General features: G+C 57.3%; 2 protein-coding genes and 1 long non-coding RNA gene across 8 annotated transcripts; all 3 read left to right on the top strand.

The window, feature by feature from the left end:
* The first annotated feature begins 299 nt into the window (after positions 1-299).
* Positions 300-6,034, top strand: LOC118691648 (uncharacterized). Of its 6 annotated transcripts, XM_036390982.1 has the most exons (10): positions 300-396; positions 856-963; positions 1,613-1,684; positions 1,775-1,846; positions 1,928-2,026; positions 3,245-3,316; positions 3,928-4,020; positions 4,327-4,446; positions 5,079-5,244; positions 5,775-6,034. In XM_036390982.1, exons 1-10 carry the CDS (start codon positions 357-359, stop codon positions 5,899-5,901), a joined length of 969 nt encoding a protein of 322 aa, XP_036246875.1. In that variant the 5' UTR covers positions 300-356; the 3' UTR covers positions 5,902-6,034. The 6 variants fall into 6 exon arrangements, with proteins under 6 accessions (XP_036246875.1, XP_054372012.1, XP_054372013.1 ...); XM_054516037.1 differs by lacking the exon at positions 5,079-5,244 and having other exon boundaries at positions 5,775-5,869; XM_054516038.1 differs by lacking the exons at positions 4,327-4,446; positions 5,079-5,244 and having other exon boundaries at positions 5,775-5,862.
* Positions 6,035-11,289: 5,255 nt separating this feature from the next.
* On the top strand, positions 11,290-15,620 carry LOC118691759 (uncharacterized). Its single transcript, XM_036391159.1, has 11 exons — positions 11,290-11,386; positions 11,846-11,953; positions 12,602-12,673; positions 12,764-12,835; positions 12,917-13,015; positions 13,442-13,558; positions 13,882-13,953; positions 14,036-14,113; positions 14,201-14,302; positions 14,752-14,859; positions 15,514-15,620. Exons 1-11 carry the CDS (start codon positions 11,347-11,349, stop codon positions 15,618-15,620), a joined length of 975 nt encoding a protein of 324 aa, XP_036247052.1. The 5' UTR covers positions 11,290-11,346.
* Positions 15,621-16,232: 612 nt separating this feature from the next.
* On the top strand, positions 16,233-17,743 carry LOC118691649 (uncharacterized). Its single transcript, XR_004981054.1, has 3 exons — positions 16,233-16,296; positions 16,384-16,482; positions 17,677-17,743. It is a non-coding gene; the product is annotated as an uncharacterized LOC118691649 (long non-coding RNA).
* The last annotated feature ends 2,195 nt before the right edge of the window (positions 17,744-19,938 follow it).

Below are 19,938 nucleotides of genomic sequence, written 5' to 3' on the forward strand. Positions count from 1 at the left end.
ACCTTGGCTGGAAGATAGTTTGGATCCAGTGGGACCTCACACAGGTAAGATATCACTGTTTTTCCATAGAAAAATGATTGACAACCTGGCAAGAACCAGGGGACAGAAGCTTCTGTGGCTGTTGAGTTACAGGTGTGTCTGCAGAGCAGAATCTTCCAACTCCTGGGCTGGATGCTGCACACAAGCCCAGTTCCCATCGCAGGGGTGAGTAGTGTGTCCCCGCTGACCCCACCACAGGCTGAGCCCTGCTTTTGTGGCATCCATTCATGGGAAATGGAAATATTGTGCTCTAAGGTCCTCCGACAGGGAAGATCAAAGACAGAACAAACAAGATATCCCTGGAATCATCTGAACACATGAAGGAAATGCTGAAGAAAATACGTCAGAGAGGACAAGGTGAGAGTATTTCCCTCAGCATTGTCCTGGGGCTCAGCAGCCGGGGGCTTTGGCTGCACATCTGGACACGCCGTGCCCGGCACAGCGGGAAGGGATCCATGGCAGCCTGGCTGCCCCGCTGCTGCTTCCATGCCCTGCAGGGCTGTTTCCCAGCCTGGCCTGGCTGCAGCTTCTCCCCAGCCTCTGCAGGAAGGCATTGGGCATCGGCTGACAGGCAGCCCAAACTGCACCACGGGCCATGCACACCCTGCACATCCCCTGCAATTTCCCTGTCTCCGGGCAGATCAGGTGTAAGGGTTGTTTGGAGATGGGACCAGTCGGGGACAGTCCCAAAATCCAGGGTGTTTTCTGATCCTTATCCGTGCCTTTCGCAACTATTGCCCCCTGAAGTTGTCACCTTCCCCATTCCCAGTGAGGAATGATCCCATCTGATCCCGCTGTCTCTTTTCCATTCTCCAGAAATGAAAGGAGAGCCTGTGCTGAAAGCCGAGTTTCCTGCAGGAAGCAGTGATTCTGTGCCAGCCTCTGCTGCAGGAAGGGAGGCGATGCCAGGCCCAGTCCCAGGAGGTAATTGCTGTGCCTCTGGGCCTGAGCCCTGCTGAGGCTTGAGCTGCCCTCTCTGCTGCTTGGCACTGCTGGCACAGCCCAGACAAGACAGGCACAGCCCAGAGGAATTATCCTGAGCAGGCTCAGGGCACTCGGGTACTGAGCTGTCCTGCTGGGCTCCCGCCGTGGGAGACACGTCCCGAAACCTGGGAGCGGCTGCACGGGGTGCCCATGGTGGGGAAAGGGCAGAGGGACAGAGCAAGGCTCCAGTGTGGCCTGAGAGGGCCTGGCCATGTGCCCTTGAGAAATGGGCAGTGTCCCAGCAGAAGGAGGGCAGGAGGGACAGAGGGAGGCAGGGATAGCTGTGGCACTGCCTGCTGCAGTTTTCCTCTGGGCTTTAGTGAGGATTTCCTCTGTGTGTGAGGGAGAGCCCCGAGGGCCCTGGGCTGCTCCAGCTGCCCCATCAGGGACATTGCACAAGGTCTGCAAAGAGGGTGGAGAGTGACCAGGAGCCAGCCCAGAGCTCCCCAGGACCCTTGTGCAGTTTGGCCATGTCCATTCACATCTGGCTCCCACAGCCTTACCCAACCCCCTTGCAGTGCCCATTTCCCAGAGGCAGAAGGGATCCCAGAACGCCCTGAAAAATGTTCTCATCTGTGCTCTGTTCTAGATGAGGTTGCTGGGAAGGCTTCTCCATTCGATTGGCTGAATAAAGTTTTGAAGCCCTTGGAGCCTCCTGCAGGTATGTTCTCACTGTCCCACCAAGGAGTAATCTTTGATATTGACTGGCAGAAACAAGGTGACAGAAGCTTCTGTGGCTGTTGAGTTATAGGTGCTTCTGCAGGGAGGACTTTTCAAGCTCCTTTGCTGGTTCCAGCACACAAGCCCAGCTCCCATCGCAGGGGTGAGTAGTGTGTCCCTTCTGACCCCACAGGCTGAGCCCTGATTTTGTGGCATCCATTCATGGGAACTACTTTCTATTAAGGTCCTCCAAGAGGGAAGAACAAACCTAGAGGCGAGAAGAAATCGCTTGAGTCAAACGACATCTGGAAACAAATAGTGGAGGAACTGCACAAAGGGAATGGTGAGAGCATTTCCCTCAGCCTTGTCCTGGGGCTCAGCAGCCGGGGGCTTTGGCTGCACATCTGGACACGCCGTGCCCGACACAGCAGGAAGGGATCCATGGCAGCCTGGCTGCCCCGCTGCTGCTTCCACGCCCTGTGGGGCTGTTTCCCAGCCTGGCCTGGCTGCAGCTTCTCCCCAGCCTCTGCAGGAAGGCATTGGGCATCAGCTCACAGGCAGACCAAACTGCACCACCAGGGCCACGCACCCCCTGAGATCCCCTGCAATTTCCAAAAGTCTCTGAGCAGATCAGGAGGGGCAGCTGATTGGAGGAGGGAGAGGTTTAGGGAGAGACACCAAAGCCCATCTGATTTCCTGAAACTTATCCATGACTTTGACAAGACTCCTGAAGATGCCACCTCCCCAGTGGGTAACAGCCCCACCTGTTCCAGCTGTACCTCATCCTTTCTCCAGAAGCAGATGGAGAGCCTGGGCAGAAGGAAGCATTTCCTGGACAAAGCAGTGGCTCATTGGCAACCTCTGCTGCAGGAAGGGAGGCGATGCCAGGCCCAGTCCCAGGAGGTAATTGCTGTGCCTCTGGGCCTGAGCCCTGCTGAGGCTTGAGCTGCCCTCTCTGCTGCTTGGCACTGCGGGCACAGCCCGGACAAGACAGGCACAGCCCAGAGGAATTGTCCTGAGCAGGCTCAGGGCACTCGGGTACTGAGCTGTCCTGCTGGGCTCCCGCCGTGGGAGACACGTCCCGAAACCTGGGAGCGGCTGCACGGGGTGCCCATGGTGGGGGAAAGGGCAGAGGGACAGAGCAAGGCTCCAGTGTGGCCTGAGAGGGCCTGGCCATGTGCCCTTGAGAACTGGGAGGTGTCCCAGCAGAAGGAGGGCAGGAGGGACAGAGGGAGGCAGGGATAGCTGTGGCACTGCCTCCTGCAGTTTTTCTCAGGGATTTAGGAAGGATTTCCTCTGTGTGTGTGAGGGAGAGAGCCCCAGGGCCCTGGGCTGCTCCAGCCGCCCCTCCAGGGATGTGGATGTTGCACAGGGCATGGAAAGATTGTGGAGAGCGGCCAGGAGCCAGCACAGAGCTCCCCAGACCCTTGTGCAGTTTGGCCTTGTCCATTCACACCTGGCTCCCATAGCCTTACCCGACCCCTTGCAGTGCTCATTTCCCAGAGGCAGAAGGGGATCCCAGTACACCATGGAAATGGTTCTGATCTGTGCTCCCTTCTAGACTGGGATCCTGAAATGGATTATCTGGAAGTCCTGGCACATAACCATTTCAAATCCTTGGAGGATGCTGAAGGCAAGTTCTCCATATACCTTTTCTGAGAAAATAATCAGTGCCTATGTGGCACGAGCTCACTCATGCTACATTTCCCTTTAACATAATCTCAGGGCTGAAGGAATCTGGAAGCCCTACCCTACTCCCTTCTGGAGCCCTGAGGGATCCCACAGGATCGCTGTCAGTGGGAGGAAGGAGCATTTAGCTGTCCATCCTCCTCCCATGTGCAATTCCAGTGTGTCCTTCCGTGTGCTCTGTGCAGCCACAGAGAAGGGCAGAGAGGGAAGGGGCCGGGCCCAGGGCTGTGCCCGGGGCTGAGCCTTTCTCAGCTCCTTTGCCAGCCCCAGGGAGCCTGAGCTGCTTCTGCTGCCACTGCCAAGCCCTGGCCCTGCCTGGGGCTGGGTTTAGAGCTGAGGCAGCTCCAGGGAGTCCTTTCTGCCCCGACTGCCCCACAAGGGGCTCCTTCCATCCCAGTGTGGGGCCACTGCAGGCACGAGGTCCCCCTGGCCCTGCTCCTGAGTGGAAGGCAGAGCTGAGGGAGTGCTTTGGCGGGCACCAATCACCCAGGTGCACTCACTGCCACTCAGGCCAGAAAGAGAATCTTCAGCAGTATCATGGCCTTTTATTTGCAGCCAAGCCTGCTGGTGAAGGTGATGCAGCTTCCCAACCCATGTCCAGGACTGAACTTCTGGGATCCATGACTGAGCCTCTGGGAGATGGTGAGGGTAGGTCAAGGCCTTTCCCCTGGGAGAGCTGCCAGCTCAGAGCCCAAAGCTCGGCCAGGGGGGCATGGCTGCAGGTGCCAGGACAGAGCCATGCACGTGTGTGCCCTGGCCCTGCACAATTCACTCACAACTTCTGCTCAGCACTGGCAGCTGTTTGAAGGAGGGTGGGCGCTGGCCCAGCCCAAAAAGCCCAGATGTTTTGTGGATCTTTTCCCCATTTTTGATAAGCATGATGCCCTGAAGATGCCACCGAAGAAATGGGGAATTGTTCCATCTGATCCAGCTGTTCTTTTTTTGTTTCTCAAGTGATGGACCAAAAGGCAGGACAGAAGGAAGTGTTTCCCCAAGGAAGCAGAGGCCAATTGGCAGCCCCTGCTGCAGTAAGGAAGGCCAAGACTGACACAGGCACAGGCACAGGCACAGGAGGTAATTGCTGTGCCGGGCTCATCCCTTGGCAGGGCTGTGTGGCAGCAGCTCTTCCCCCAGGGCCTGCCCTTGCATGGCCCGGCAGCAGCCAAAGCTGGAGGTGTCTCTGGAGGATTGGAGGCCTCTGGAGCTCGTTCACAGCCCCAGGGAAAGGGGACTCGTGCACCAACGTCCCTCCTGCTGCAGCTGCTCCAGAGCCGGCCCTGAGTGCCCAGAGGCCCAAGGCACAGGAGCAGCCCCGAGCGGGAGCCCTGCCGCGAGCCCAGGGCCAGAGCCAGCCTTGGCTCCCGACTGGGCAGGGGCTGCACTGGGTCCTGACAGGGCCTGACTCTGTGCCCTGGGGCTGGGGGAGCTGTCATGGGGCAGGGAGGGCCAGGGCTGGCACTGGCTGCTCAGGGATGGGTTTGGCCCGTGTCCCTCCAAGCAGCGACTGCCCAAGCAGCTGCGCTGCCCCCGGGCTCCCCTCCCGGCCTGCTGGGCTTTGTTGGGTGGCACAGCCTGTGCCCAGGGGCGGCAAGGTGCCTGCAGGCCCCAGCTCTGGGGGAAACGGAGAACGTCCTGCCTGCATGCACCGTGCTGCCCGCTCAGCAGTGCAGCACAGCACGGGCTCACCCTCCCCATTGCTCGCACAGGTGCAGCCAGCCCCACCACACGTGTTCCTGATTCCCAGAAGGGGCTCGGAAGGGGTTTCTGTAAGGGAACTCACTGTTTGTTAGAGTTAATGGCCATTGTGGCTGGTGGGGAGCTTGTCTTCATGTTGTGCTGCTTTGGAATCTGGTATTCCTGGAAGAGAAAACGGTGAGTGTTTTGTTGCTCTCCCTCTCAAACAGCTTCTTTTGAAAGCCTCATGTAGACAGGAAACATTACCAGTGAGGCTGGAGTGGAGTTGTGGCCAGTCCATGATTGTCCAAAGAACTCTGCTGAGGGTTCTGCTGCTGCCCAGTGCTTTCATTGGCCTCTTAATTGCTGGGCCTTGTCCTGGGGGGCCCGCTGGGGCTGCAGCCAGTGCTGGCTCCCACTGAGGCTGCCTGGCCAAGAGCAGCCCCAGGGGCACAGGGCAGAGGCACAGCAAGGTGGGGAGGAGAAAGAGCAGGGACGAGATTGCCCTTGAAAGGCAGAGGCGCTCTGGGGCCCACTCCTGGCCAGGGAGCCTGCCCAGAGCCGTCCCCTGCTGGCCGGGGCCTTGAGAGACAGCTGTGCAGCTGGGCCAAGCTGTGCCAGCAGCTCCAGCCGTGCTGGGGAGCCTTGCCAGCTCTGGGCCCTGCTGTGCACCAGGCTCCCTGTGTGCCACTGGCAGCTGGAGCCTAAGCCACGACGTCTTTACACAGGCAACACCTTGAAGAAAAGTTGAAAGCTGGTGGCTGGTCACAAGACCTCTACAGCCGGAAGAGCAATAGCAGCACCTCTGAGTCTGACCAGTTTACAGTTGTACCTCAAAGCTCTGTGGTGCTTTGAGGCCACAGGCCCAGCCCTCCATCTGAGGCCGAAGGTGAAAGCACCAGGAAAGGATTTGGAAGTGCTCAACTGACCACGGACCAAGAGCATCCCAAATCAGCTCTTCTATTGCAATAAAGAGATGGAGCTGTCACCCCAGTGTCTGGGTGGTAGCAGCAGCAAAGCCCACCCGGCAGCAGCACTGGCTGAGCTCCGTGCCCAGGAGCAGCCGTGGACGCCCACGGTGTGGGCAGGCAGGAGCCAGGCAGGGGCTGCTGTGAGCAGCGGCGGGGCCCAGAGGGCTGGGGGAGCCCATGCTGAGCGTCCCTGGGCTGAGGGCACATTTCCTTCCCTGGCATCATCTGGGCCTGGACCTCCTCCAGTGGCAAGCCCAGGAAAAGAGGGAAGTCATCAAGAGCATCTCCAGAGACACAGTCTGCTCAGCAATTCCAGCAGGCAAAACAAAGCTCCTCCCTAATTAATACACACTTGATAGAACCGAATTGATGGGCCATTACCAATCCAGGGTGCTGCACAGGGTCTGCTCCTCTGGACGAGGGCCAGAAGGGAAGGGAAGAAGGGCTGTGTGGCCTTGGGGCCCGATGGGGCTGATGAACAGCCCCAGAGGCACAACAGCCCAGCTGCAGCCACACTTGATTTCCTGGTCAAAACACTCCCGTAAGGCACCTGGGGGCTTTGGAGGCCCCCATAAGGTGCACGAGGGGCTGGGGTGCCTTGTGCGACACACAGGGATATTTTAGGCTCCCTCTGAGGCATGGAGGGCGCTGGGGTCCACTTCAAGTCATGCAAGGGATTTGGAACTCTATGTGAGGCATGCAGGGGGGTTGGGATCTCTCCCAAGGTGTGCAGGGTGCTGGGGTCTCTGCTGAGGCACATGACGGGCTTTTGGGGTCTCATTTCAGATGTGGAGAGGGCTGTGGGTTCTCATAAGCGTCCCGGTGCTTTGCGCCCCTCCTGCTGCACGCAGTGGGGCTGGAGTCTCTGCTGAGGCACGCAGGGGTCGGGGCCCTCCCGCGCTCCCTCCGGGGCCCTCCGGGCCCGTCCGGCTCGGGGCTGCCGCGGCCCAGGGGCAGCCGCCGTGCCGGGACGGCGGTGGCGACGAGCCGAGGCGGAGCTGCCCCGCCGCGTCGCGCTGCACGGGCACGGCACGGGCGGCGCCACAGCCGCGGCCCTGCCTCCTTCGGGGCCGGGGACACACAGGACCGGGCACCGCTCAGCGCCCGAGGGGACGGAACCGATGCCAGAGGAGCCTGGGGAGCCCCGGGCTGGGCCCTGGCGCTGCACGCCCGGCTCTCCTGTGGCCATCCCGGGCGGCAGGGGCTCGCTCTGGGCCGCGCTCTCCCCGCCCGACGGCGCTCTGGGCGAGCTTCCGGCTCCTGCCACTGCCCTGAGAACGCTGAGGGGCATTCGGGGCCGGGACTGGGCTTGCCAGAGAGAGAATTCATAGGAGACTTGGTTAGGCTTTTTACAAGATTAACTGAGAAACAACTTAAAATCCCTGGCTAGATCGTGTAGTTTAACGCGTGGGGATTCCTTGAAGATGCTTTGTAACTTCCTGTGGTGCCGGGCCAGGCCGGGTCCCAGCGAGCCCCAACACCCAGCAGCTCTTGTTATAAGTAGAAAAAGTTGCCCATTTTTTTAAAAGGTTGCAGAGTTCACAGGTTGGGCCAGTTGCTGCCGGGGTGGAGTTCTAATTGTTTGTTGTTGTAATCACCTGTTGTTAATAGTTTTTCGTTAACTACCTGTTGTTGATGGTTGGGAATTCCCCTTTTTTGTCAAATACCCCGCTCTTCCTGGAGAATCGCACCCGGGATGGTGAAGAGGGGACATCGGGGTTGGCATATAAATGAAGAAGCCCCTCACCAAACCTAGCAAAAACCCCTAAAAACAACGAGCCAACACGGGACTGAGGGATCAAAGTTATGTCTAGACGTGAGGAACAGAATCCAATCTGCTAGGGCCCTTTTTACCTCTCACCCTAACCTAAAAAGATGTCGGCTAGAAAGAGGACCTCGAATGTCAAACTGAAAAACTAGGGAATCTCCTGATGCTCTTGTGAGGACGGAAGCCCCAGCTCTGCCTGCAGACCAGACACAGCTGCACTCTTCCTCCTCCTCGGTGCCATTCCTGGGAGCAGCGGCAGAGTAAGCATGACCTGTCAGTTCTCCCCACCTGAGCTGATTTTTAATAAAGGCATTAAAAAGAGAAAGATCTCCTGCCTTATTTATTTCACTCTCATGTATGCAGGACGGCTGGGATCAGGGAGACGAGTCAACATCCCTCCAGCTGGCCGCTCTGCCTGCAGGGTGTCACGCAACAGCAATGTTCCAGCAAGAACAGGCATTTTTACATCCTCAGCACTACGTGCTCTTGTGGTCCTGGTCGTGGATCAGAGAGAAAAGCCAAATGTGACAGACTAAACTTGACTTTAGGAGAGGGATGGCTCAGCAGAGGGCCTGGGGAGCTGTGGTGCCAGCCAGTGACCGGGCACTCGGACACAGCAGGAATACCCCAGACTGTCACACTTCAGCTGGGAGGGTATCAAAGCCCAGGGGTTCTTTGCTCAGGGTCCCCAGAGGCACCAGCTCAAGCTGCCACTGTTCTACCACGATAAAATTGTTTTAAGGATCCAGAGGTCTGACACTCTGCTATGGAGGACATTCCACATTTCCAGTCTTTTGGGCATTTAGGAGCTTTTGATTTTGCTTTGCACCCAAGAAAAACAAATCTCCAAATGTGCACAAATAACTCCTTTAGCATTTCCTCCTTTTATTTGCAGCTGATTTTTACATTGTTCTCTGCTACCCTTGTCCTCGTCTTTCCAAAATTCCTGTGCCTATTCAAGCCCTACCTTGGTGCACACATTTTGTTTAGTTCTGTAGTGATTTATCTCCAGCAATCCTGCCGACCACGCCCATTTCAATGTTGCAAAAACCTAACTCGGGGCTGCAGTATGTGAATCACACTCTGGTGTGGGAGATGGCAGAGCACCAGAGCAGGCCCTGAAGAAGGGACATTCAGGGGATTAGCGAAGTGACTGTCGGAACCCAGGCTAACTCTTAGAACTCTGGCACCACAGCAGGAGTGGGGAACTACCTCAGGACAGGGATTTACCAGAGGCAGAACCTTTAGAGCCACTTGCTCTACTGTGCCAGACATGAGCCACGATGGGAGACCAGGCAAAGGAGAAAGGAGGAGGCCCTCTGAGGTTCTACAAGGAAGAGTTTATTCCAAGTGAAAGAAATAGGATAAAAAGCCCCAAGATTTATTGTACAAGGGGTTTTATACAGATACAAGTCAGGGGGTGGATACAAACAGCTGACCGATAGGGAATCCTCAAGGGAGCAGTGAGGGATTAGTCAAGTGTCTGGGGCCATTGGGGAAGGAGGGTGGAGAGAATGGGTCACATGGGCCAATGGCGCTTCCAGGAATAGGGGTGTTGCATTCCAAAGGGGTGCTCCAGTCAGAGATTGGCCTGAAGGTTCGGGAACCAAGGGGCTGGGGTGCCATGACAGGCAGGGAAAGAGCTGCAAAAAGGGGCGGGAATGGCATGAGGGACAATTTTGAGGGAGGGTAAAACCCATGGGTAAACCAACACAGGGAAAACGTGCAGGTACAACAGAATGAACCACTTAAAAAGGAATCAATAAAATAAATTCAAACTATAACAATCAAGAGCATCTTCAGCGACAGAGCCTGACCGACCAGCAATGTAAGCAGGAAAACAAAAGTTTTGCTGAGCAATGGCCCTTTGATGAAGCAAAACATTTACAATCAGGGCAGTCCATTTGTACAGATGGGGGCACACTCTAGGGGTACAGCTGAGGCCATGAGGTCACAGCAGGCTCAGGGGTCACAGCAGGCTGAGGTCACAGTTGGCTCTGAGGTCACAGAGGTCCCAGACCCGGTGGTTGCACAGCAGCACGAGGAGCGAGCAGTCAGTCCTTGAGCACAACTGTTGCGGCAGCAGCGGCGGTGGCAGCAGTGCTGCTGCCATTGGGACAGCGGTGGCAGGACAGCGGTGGCAGCAAGAGCTGCGGGACTGGCAGAGGGCAAGGCACCATGGCCCTTGCTCTGCGCCTCTTCCTCCTGCTCCTCCTGGCCGTGGCCCTGCCTGCCAGGGCTGCCCAGGCTGCTCCGCTGCAAGTGTGGCGAGCAGGTGAGCCGGCAGCCTGGCTCCCCTTTGCCGGGACAGCGCTCCCTGCTCCCCGGGAAGCGCTGGGGATGGTTTTCCCCAGGCCTTTAGGGAGGGTTTCCTCTGGAGGAGGGAGAGAGCCTCCTTGGGCCCTGGGCAGTCCCTGTTTCCTCTCCAGGGATGTGTCACAGGGCCTGCAAAGAGGGTGGAGAGTGGCCAGGAGCCAGCCCAGAGCTCCCCAGGCCCCTGTGCAGTTTGGCCTTGTCCATTCACACCTGGCTCCCATAGCCTTACCCAACCCCCTTGCAGTGCCCAGTTCCTAGAGGCAGAAGGGGATCCCAGCACACCAAGGAAATGGTTCAGGTTTTTGCTCCATTCTAGATGTGGATCATGACTTGGAGGATTTGGAAGTCCTGGTGAATGACACTTTGAATGTCATGGAGAATGCCAGAGGCAAGTTCTGAATTTCCCTTTTTACTGGCAGAATAATCAATGCCCATGTGGCAAGAGCTCACCCATCTGCCATTTTAACGTTAAGTCAGGGCTGAAGAATTCTGAAAACCTTGCCCTGCTCCCTTCTGGAGCCCTGTGTGATGGCACAGGATCGCTGTCAGTGGGAGGAAGGAGCATTTACCTGTCCATCCTCCTCCCATGAGCAATGGCAGTGTGTCCTTCCGTGTGCTCTGTGCAGCCACGGAGAAGAGCAGGGAGGGTTGGGGCCGGGGCCAGGGCTGTGCCCCAGGGCAGAGTCTTGCCTGCAGCCTGAGGATCTCCTCCAGTGCCACGGGAGCTGTTCTGTCCTGCCTTTCTTTGCAGCTGAACCTGTTGCTGAAGGTGATCTGGCTTCCCAACCCACATCCATGACTGAGCCCCTGGGAGATGGTGAGGGTAGGTCAAGGCCTTTCCCCTGGGAGAGCTGCCAGCTCAGAGCCCAAAGCTCGGCCAGGGGGGCATGGCTGCAGGTGCCAGGACAGAGCCATGCACGTGTGTGCCCTCGCCCTGCGCGATCCCCTCACCGCTTCTGCGGCTCAGTGGTGCCTGTGCAGCTGAGCAGAGATAGCAGAAGCTTCTGTGGCTGTTGAGTTACAGGGGTGTCTGCAGGGAGGACTTCTCCATCAGCTCGGCTGGATTCTTGGCACCAGCCCAGCTCCCATCGCAGGGGTGAGCAGTGTGTCCCTGCTGACCCCACAGGCTGAGCCCTGCTTTTGTGGCATCCATTCATGGGAAATGGAAATATTGTGCTCTAAGGTCCTCCGACAGGGAAGATCAAAGACAGAACAAACAAGATATCCCTGGAATCATCTGAACACATGAAGGAAATGCTGAAGAAAATACGTCAGAGAGGACAAGGTGAGAGTATTTCCCTCAGCATTGTCCTGGGGCTCAGCAGCCGGGGGCTTTGGCTGCACATCTGGACACGCCGTGCCCGGCACAGCGGGAAGGGATCCATGGCAGCCTGGCTGCCCCACTGCTGCTTCCATGCCCTGCAGGGCTGTTTCCCAGCCTGGCCTGGCTGCAGCTTCTCCCCAGCCTCTGCAGGAAGGCATTGGGCATCGGCTGACAGGCAGCCCAAACTGCACCACGGGCCATGCACACCCTGCACATCCCCTGCAATTTCCCTGTCTCCGGGCAGATCAGGTGTAAGGGTTGTTTGGAGATGGGACCAGTCGGGGACAGTCCCAAAATCCAGGGTGTTTTCTGATCCTTATCCGTGCCTTTCGCAACTATTGCCCCCTGAAGTTGTCACCTTCCCCATTCCCAGTGAGGAATGATCCCATCTGATCCCGCTGTCTCTTTTCCATTCTCCAGAAATGAAAGGAGAGCCTGTGCTGAAAGCCGAGTTTCCTGCAGGAAGCAGTGATTCTGTGCCAGCCTCTGCTGCAGGAAGGGAGGCGATGCCAGGCCCAGTCCCAGGAGGTAATTGCTGTGCCTCTGGGCCTGAGCCCTGCTGAGGCTTGAGCTGCCCTCTCTGCTGCTTGGCACTGCTGGCACAGCCCAGACAAGACAGGCACAGCCCAGAGGAATTATCCTGAGCAGGCTCAGGGCACTCGGGTACTGAGCTGTCCTGCTGGGCTCCCGCCGTGGGAGACACGTCCCGAAACCTGGGAGCGGCTGCACGGGGTGCCCATGGTGGGGAAAGGGCAGAGGGACAGAGCAAGGCTCCAGTGTGGCCTGAGAGGGCCTGGCCATGTGCCCTTGAGAAATGGGCAGTGTCCCAGCAGAAGGAGGGCAGGAGGGACAGAGGGAGGCAGGGATAGCTGTGGCACTGCCTGCTGCAGTTTTCCTCTGGGCTTTAGTGAGGATTTCCTCTGTGTGTGAGGGAGAGCCCCGAGGGCCCTGGGCTGCTCCAGCTGCCCCATCAGGGACATTGCACAAGGTCTGCAAAGAGGGTGGAGAGTGACCAGGAGCCAGCCCAGAGCTCCCCAGGCCCCTGTGCAGCTTTGGCCATGTCCATTCACATCTGGCTCCCACAGCCTTACCCAACCCCTTGCAGTGCCCATTTCCCAGAGGCAGAAGGGATCCCAGAACGCCCTGAAAAATGTTCTCATCTGTGCTCTGTTCTAGATGAGGTTGCTGGGAAGGCTTCTCCATTTGATTGGCTGAATAAAGTTTTGAAGCCCTTGGAGCCTCCTGCAGGTATGTTCTCACTGTCCCACCAAGGAGTAATCTTTGATATTGACTGGCAGAAACAAGGTGACAGAAGCTTCTGTGGCTGTTGAGTTATAGGTGCTTCTGCAGGGAGGACTTTTCAAGCTCCTTTGCTGGTTCCAGCACACAAGCCCAGCTCCCATCGCAGGGGTGAGTAGTGTGTCCCTTCTGACCCCACAGGCTGAGCCCTGATTTTGTGGCATCCATTCATGGGAACTACTTTCTATTAAGGTCCTCCAAGAGGGAAGAACAAACCTAGAGGCGAGAAGAAATCGCTTGAGTCAAACGACATCTGGAAACAAATAGTGGAGGAACTGCACAAAGGGAATGGTGAGAGCATTTCCCTCAGCCTTGTCCTGGGGCTCAGCAGCCGGGGGCTTTGGCTGCACATCTGGACATGCCGTGCCCGACACAGCAGGAAGGGATCCATGGCAGCCTGGCTGCCCTGCTGCTGCTTCCATGCCCTGCAGGGCTGTTTCCCAGCCTGGCCTGGCTGCAGCTTCTCCCCAGCCTCTGCAGGAAGGCATTGGGCATCAGCTGACAGGCAGACCAAACTGCAACAGATCCTGAGATCCCCCACAATATCCTGGTCTCCAGATTAGGAAAGGGTGGTGGCTTGGAGCAAGGAGTGCTCTGACCCAGCCCCAATAATCTGGCCATTTTCCTGGTCTTTAAGCTATATTGCCTCCTGTAGATGCCACCACCCAAATAGCGAACAGTTCCATCTGATGCAGCTGTCTCTCTTCCTTTCTCAAGAGATGGACATAGAGGTTCTGTGGAAGGCAGCATTTCCTGAAGGAAGCAGTCGCTCTTCGTTGCCAGCCCCTGCTGCAGGAAGGAAGGCAATGCCAGACACAGGCACAGGTATAGGAGGTAATTGCTGTGCTGGGCTCATCCCTTGGCAGGGCTCTGTGGCAGCAGCTCTTCCCCCAGGGCCTGCCCTTGCACGGCCCGGCAGCAGCCAAAGCTGGAGGCGCCTCTGGAGGCTTGGAGGCATCTGGAGCTCATTCACAGCCCCGGGGAAAGGGGACTCGTGCACCAACGTCCCTCCCGCTGCGGCTGCTCCGGAGCCGGCCCTGAGTGCCCAGAGGCCCAAGGCACAGGAGCAGCCCCGAGCAGGAGCCCTGCCGCGAGCCCAGGGCCAGAGCCAGTCCTGGCACACAAAGGAAACCGTTCTCATCTTGGTTTGCTTCCAGACTGGGATACTGGGAAGGCTTCTCCATTAACCTGGAGGTTTGAAATTTTGAAGCCCACTGAGGGTTCTGCAGGTACGTTCTCACCGTCCCACCAAGACGTAATCATTGACAAGTTGGCAAGAACCAGGTGACAGAAGCTTCTGTGGCTGTTCAGTTACAGATGTGACTGCAAGGAGAACTTCACCAACTCCTGGGCTGGATAGTGCTCACCAACCCAGCTCCCATCACAGGGGTGAGTAATGTGTCCCTGCTGACCCCACAGGCTGAGCCCTGCTTTTGTGGCATCCATTCATGGGAAATGAAACTACTTTCTGTCAAGATTCTCCAACAGGGAAGCCCAAACATACGACAGACAAGAAATTCCAGAAGCCATTTGAAGTCATGCGGCAAATGCTGAAGGAAATGCTGCAGGGAGGACAAGGTGGGTGCATTCCCTCAGCCTTGCCCTGGGGCTCAGCAGCCGGGGGCTTTGGCTGCACATCTGGACACGCCGTGCCCGGCACAGCGGGAAGGGATCCATGGCAGCCTCGCGGCCCCGCTGCTGCTCCCATGCCCTGCAGGGCAGTTTCCCAGCCTGGCCTGGCTGCAGCTTCTCCCCAGCCTCTGCAGGAAGGCATTGGGCATCGGCTGAAAGGCAGACCAAACTGGACCACGGGCGAGGCACACCCTGAGATCCCCTGCAATTTCCCTGTCTCTGAGCAGATCAAGAGGCACAGTTGTTTGCACAAGGGAGTGCTCTGGCCCAGTCCCAAGAGCCTGGACCTTTTCTTGATTCTTATCCATGTCCTTGACAAGCATTGCCTCCTGAGATGCGCCCTCCCCAATGGGAAACAGCCCCATCTGATCCAGTGTCACTTTTCCTTTCTCCAGAGGTGGATGGAGAGGCTGTGCTGAAGGCGGCATTTCCCATAGGAAGCAATGATTCTGTGCCAGCCTCTGCTGCAGGAAGGGAGGCGATGCCAGGCACAGTCACAGGAGGTAATTGCTGTGCCTCTGGGCCTGAGCCCTGCTGAGGCTTGAGCTGCCCTCTCTGCTGCTTGGCACTGCGGGCACAGCCCAGACAAGACAGGCACAGCCCAGAGGAATTATCCTGAGCAGGCTCAGGGCACTCGGGTACTGAGCTGTCCTGCTGGGCTCCCGCCGTGGGAGACACGTCCCGAAACCTGGGAGCGGCTGCACGGGGTGCCCACGGTGGGGAAAGGGCAGAGGGACAGAGCAAGGCTCCAGTGTGGCCTGAGAGGGCCTGGCCATGTGCCCTTGAGAACTGGGAGGTGTCCCAGCAGAAGGAGGGCAGGTGGGACACAGGGAGGCAGGGATAGCTGTGGCACTGCCTGCTGCAGTTTTCCCCAGGGCTTTAGTGAGGATTTCCTCTGTGCGTGTGACGGAGAGAGCCCCCAGGGCCCTGGGCTACTCCAGCCGCCCCTTCCAGGGATGTGTCACAGAGCCTGCAAAGAGGGTGGAGAGTGGCCAGGAGCCAGCCCAGAGCTCCCCAGGCCCCTGTGCAGTTTGGCCTTGTCCATTCACACCTGGCTCCCACAGCCTTACCTGACCCCCTTGCAGTGCTCATTTCCCAGAGGCAGAAGGGGATCCCAGTACACCATGGAAATGGTTCTGATCTGTGCTCCCTTCTAGATTGGAATCGTGACATGGATTATTTGGAAGCCCTGCTGGAAAATGGCTTGGAATTCCTTGAAGATGCTGGAGGGCAAGTTCTCAGTGTGCCTTTCCTGAGAGAATAATCAGTGTCCATGTGGCAAGAGCTCACTCGCCTTCCATTACCCTCAACATAATCTCATGGTTGAAGGAATCTGGAATTCTTGACCTGCTCCCTTCTGGAGCCCTAAGTGATCCCACAGGATCGCTGTCAGTGGGAGGAAGGAGCATTTACCTGTCCATCCTCCTCCCGTGGGCAATGGCAGTGTGTCCTTCCGTGTGCTCTGTGCAGCCACGGAGAAGAGCAGAGAGGGCAGGGGCCAGGGCCAGGGCTGTGCCCCGGGACTGAGCCTTGCCTGCAGCCTGAGGATCTCCTCCAGTGCCACGGGAGCTGTTCTGTCCTGCCTTTCTTTGCAGCTGAACCTGTTGCTGAAGGTGATCTGGCTTCCCAACCCACGTCCATGACTGAGCCCCTGGGAGATGGTGAGGGTAGGTCAAGGCCTTTCCCCTGGGAGAGCTGCCAGCTCAGAGCCCAAAGCTGGGCCAGGGGGGCATGGCTGCAGGTGCCAGGACAGAGCCATGCACGTGTGTGCCCTCGCCCTGCGCCATCCCCTCACGGCTCCTGCGGCTCAGTGGTGCCCGTGCAGATGAGCAGAGATGGCAGAAGCTTCTGTGGCTGTTGAGTTACAGGAATGTCTGCAGGGAGGACTTCTCCATCAGCTCGGCTGGATTCTTGGCACCAACCCAGCTCCCATCGCAGGGGTGAGTAGTGTGTCCCTGCTGACCCCACAGGCTGAGCCCTGCTTTTGTGGCATCCATTCATGGGAAATGGAACTACTTTCTCTTAAGGTCCTCCAAAAGGAAAGACCCATGGTACTGCAGCCAAAACATCTCTTGACTCAAATGAATTCCTGAGACAAACACAGAAGGAAGCACAGCATGGACAAGGTGGGTGCATTCCCTCAGCCTTGTCCTGGGGCTCAGCAGCGGGGGCTTTGGCTGCACATCTGGACACGCCGTGCCCGGCACAGCGGGAAGGGATCCATGGCAGCCTCGCTGCCCCGCTGCTGCTTCCATGCCCTGCAGGGCTATTTCCCAGCCTGGCCTGGCTGCAGCTTCTCCCCAGCCTCTGCAGGAAGGCATTGGGCATCGGCTGAAAGGCAGCCCAAACTGCACCACAGGCCTGAGATCCCCTGCAACTTGCCAGTCTCTGAGCAGATCAGGAGGCACAGCTATTTGGAGGAGGGAGTTTTCTGGCCCAGCCCCAACAGCATGGGAATTTTCCCAATCTTTACGTGTGACTTTTACAAGCATTGCCTCCTGAAGATGCCACCTCCTCAATGGGGAATGTTTCCATGTGATCCAGCTGTGCCTCTTTCTTTTTCAAGTGATAGACCAAAAATCTGTGCAGAAGGAGCCACACCCTGGAGGAATAAGTGGGTTGGTGTCAGGCTCTACTGCAGGAACAAATGTGATGCCAAGCACAGGCACAGGCACAGAAGATAATTGCTGTGGCAGACTCAGCAGGACTCAGCCCTCAGCAGGGCTGTGTGGCAGCAGCTCTTCCCCCAGGGCCTGCCCTTGCACGGCCTGGTAGCAGCCAAAGCTGGATGTGCCTCTGGAGGCTTGGAGGCGTCTGGAGCTCGTTCACAGCCCCAGGGAAAGGGGACTCGTGCACCAACGTCCCTCCTGCTGCAGCTGCTCCAGAGCCGGCCCTGAGTGCCCAGAGGCCCAAGGCACAGGAGCAGCCCCGAGCGGGAGCCCTGCCATGAGCCCAGGGCCAGAGCCAGCCTTGGCTCCCGACTGGGCAGGGGCTGCACTGGGTCCTGTCAGGGCCTGACTCTGTCCCCTGCGCTGGGGGAGCTGTCACGGGGCAGGGAGGGCCAGGGCTGGCACTGGCTGCTCAGGGATGGGTTTGGCCCGTGTCCCTCCTAGCAGCGACTGCCCAAGCAGCTGCGCTGCCCCGGGCTCTCCTCCCGGCCTGCTGGGCTTTGTTGGGTGGCACAGCCTGTGCCAAGGGGCGGCAAGGTGCCTGCAGGCCCCAGCTCTGGGGGAAACGGAGAAGGTCCTGCCCGCATCCTCCATGCTGCCAGCTCAGCAGTGCAGCACAGCACGGGCTCACCCTCCCCATTGCTCCCACAGGTGCAGCCGGCCCCACCACATGTGTTCCTGATTCCCAGAAGGGCCTTGGAAGGGGTTTCTGTAAGGGAACAGGCTGCTGGCTAGGGTGTTACTGGCAGGCCTGCTTGTTTTGGAGCTTATCTTCATGTTCTCCTGCTTTGGAATCGGGTATTCCTGGAAGAGAAATCGGTGAGTGTTTTGTTGCTCTCCCTCTCAAACAGCTTCTTTTGAAAGCCTGGAAAGGAAACATTACCAGTGAGGCTGCAGTGGAGTTGTGGCCAGTCCATGATTGTCCAAAGAACTGCTGAGGGTTCTGCTGCTGCAGAGCATCTGCTGCTTTGTTAGCTTTCATTGGCCTCTTTGCTGGGCCTTGTCCTGGGGGCCCGCTGGGGCTGCAGCCAGTGCTGGCTCCCACTGAGGCTGCCTGGCCAAGAGCAGCCCCAGGGGCACAGGGCAGAGGCAAAGAGCAGGGATGAGATTGCCCTTGAAAGGCAGAGGCGCTCTGGGGCCCACTCCTGGCCAGGGAGCCTGCCCAGAGCCGTCCCCTGCTGGCCGGGGCCTTGAGGGACAGCTGTGCAGCTGGGCCAAGCTGTGCCAGCAGCTCCAGCCGTGCTGGGGAGCCTTGCCAGCTCTGGGCCCTGCTGTGCACGAGGCTCCCTGTGTGCCACTGCCAGCTGGGGCCTCAGCCACCTCCTCTTTCCACAGTTCCACCTCTGGGCAAGAGTTGAAAGACGGTGGCTGCGCCTCACACCCAGAAATCTTGATCGGCTCCTCCAGCAGTAAGAAGGGCCTGGGCAGCCCTCTCAAGAGTTCTGAGAAGAGTACCGCAGAACAGCCATCTATGAGGAAACCTCCTAGGCCCCTGTAGATCCCACTGCCACCTCCTCTCCCCATGTGTATCCCCGAGCTGCCTTCATCCCTTTTTTGATCTTCCTCTGCCCCATCCCAGCCCATTGTTCTTCTAGAGACCCCAGGAGCAGCCCAGCACCCTCCAGCCCCTCCTGAGTCCAACATGTCCCTTCCTTTGCCCCTGAGCTCCCTGGCCCTGCCCTCTAAATAACACTGTAGGTTACACCTCCCTGTGAAAACGCCAATTACTTGATTTTAAAGTTTTAAAAGTTTAATAATAATAAAATGGTTATATAAATAGTAATACAATTAGAGTTAATAATAATTTGGACAATTTGAATTAGGACAATATGAGACAATAGAAACAAAGAGTTATGGATGTCCAGGTACCTTTTTCTGGGCAGCACAAGCCCGAAAAAGGACACCTGTTATCAGAGGATTAACCCTTAAAAACAATAACCTGTTGCATATTCACGTACCTCATACACGATGCATAAATTCCATTCAAATACAGGATTCTGTCTGGTCATCATCAACTACTTCCTCTGAATCCTAACAGTGCTTTCAAGGCGGGAAGAAGTTCATTTCTTCTGATAAGTGGGCAATAAATTCTTTTTCTCTGACAGATTTGTGTGTCCTGTGGCTGCTATCTCGCTGCGAGTCCTTTCTTTAAAAAAAAAGTATCTTACATAGCGTAGTTTCTATTGTAACATTTTTTATAACCTAAAACTATATTTAACACACTACTTAAAAGAATTAATACAGGATTATTTTCTAAACACAACACCTCTAATATTCATTTTAATATTTGCAAAAAGCCAATCATAAAATACTCATTTTTCACACACCCAATCCCCCCCACCCCCACCATGGTAGGTGATGGCCCCTTCTTCTATTGCAATAAAGAGATGGAGCTGTCACCCCAGTGTTCGGGTGGTAGCAGCAGCAAAGCCCACCCGGCAGCATCACTGGCTGAGCTCCGTGCCCAGGAGCAGCCGTGGACGCCCACGGTGTGGGCAGGCAGGAGCCAGGCAGGGGCTGCTGTGAGCAGCGGCGGGGCCCAGAGGGCTGGGGGAGCCCATGCTGAGCGTCCCTGGGCTGAGGGCACATTTCCTTCCCTGGCATCATCTGGGCCTGGACCTCCTCCAGTGGCAAGCCCAGGAAAAGAGGGAAGCCATCAAGAGCATCTCCAGGGTCACAGTCTGCTCAGCAATTCCAGCAGGCAAAACAAAGCTCCTCCCTAATTAATACACACTTGATAGAACCGAATTGATGGGCCATTACCAATCCAGGGTGCTGCACAGGGTCTGCTCCTCTGGACGAGGGCCAGAAGGGAAGGGAAGAAGGGCTGTGTGGCCTTGGGGCCCGATGGGGCTGATGAACAGCCCCAGAGGCACAACAGCCCAGCTGCAGCCACACTTGATTTCCTGGTCA

The sequence above is a fragment of the Molothrus ater genome, chromosome 11, assembly GCF_012460135.2.
Source record: "Molothrus ater isolate BHLD 08-10-18 breed brown headed cowbird chromosome 11, BPBGC_Mater_1.1, whole genome shotgun sequence".
NCBI lineage: Eukaryota > Metazoa > Chordata > Aves > Passeriformes > Icteridae > Molothrus > Molothrus ater.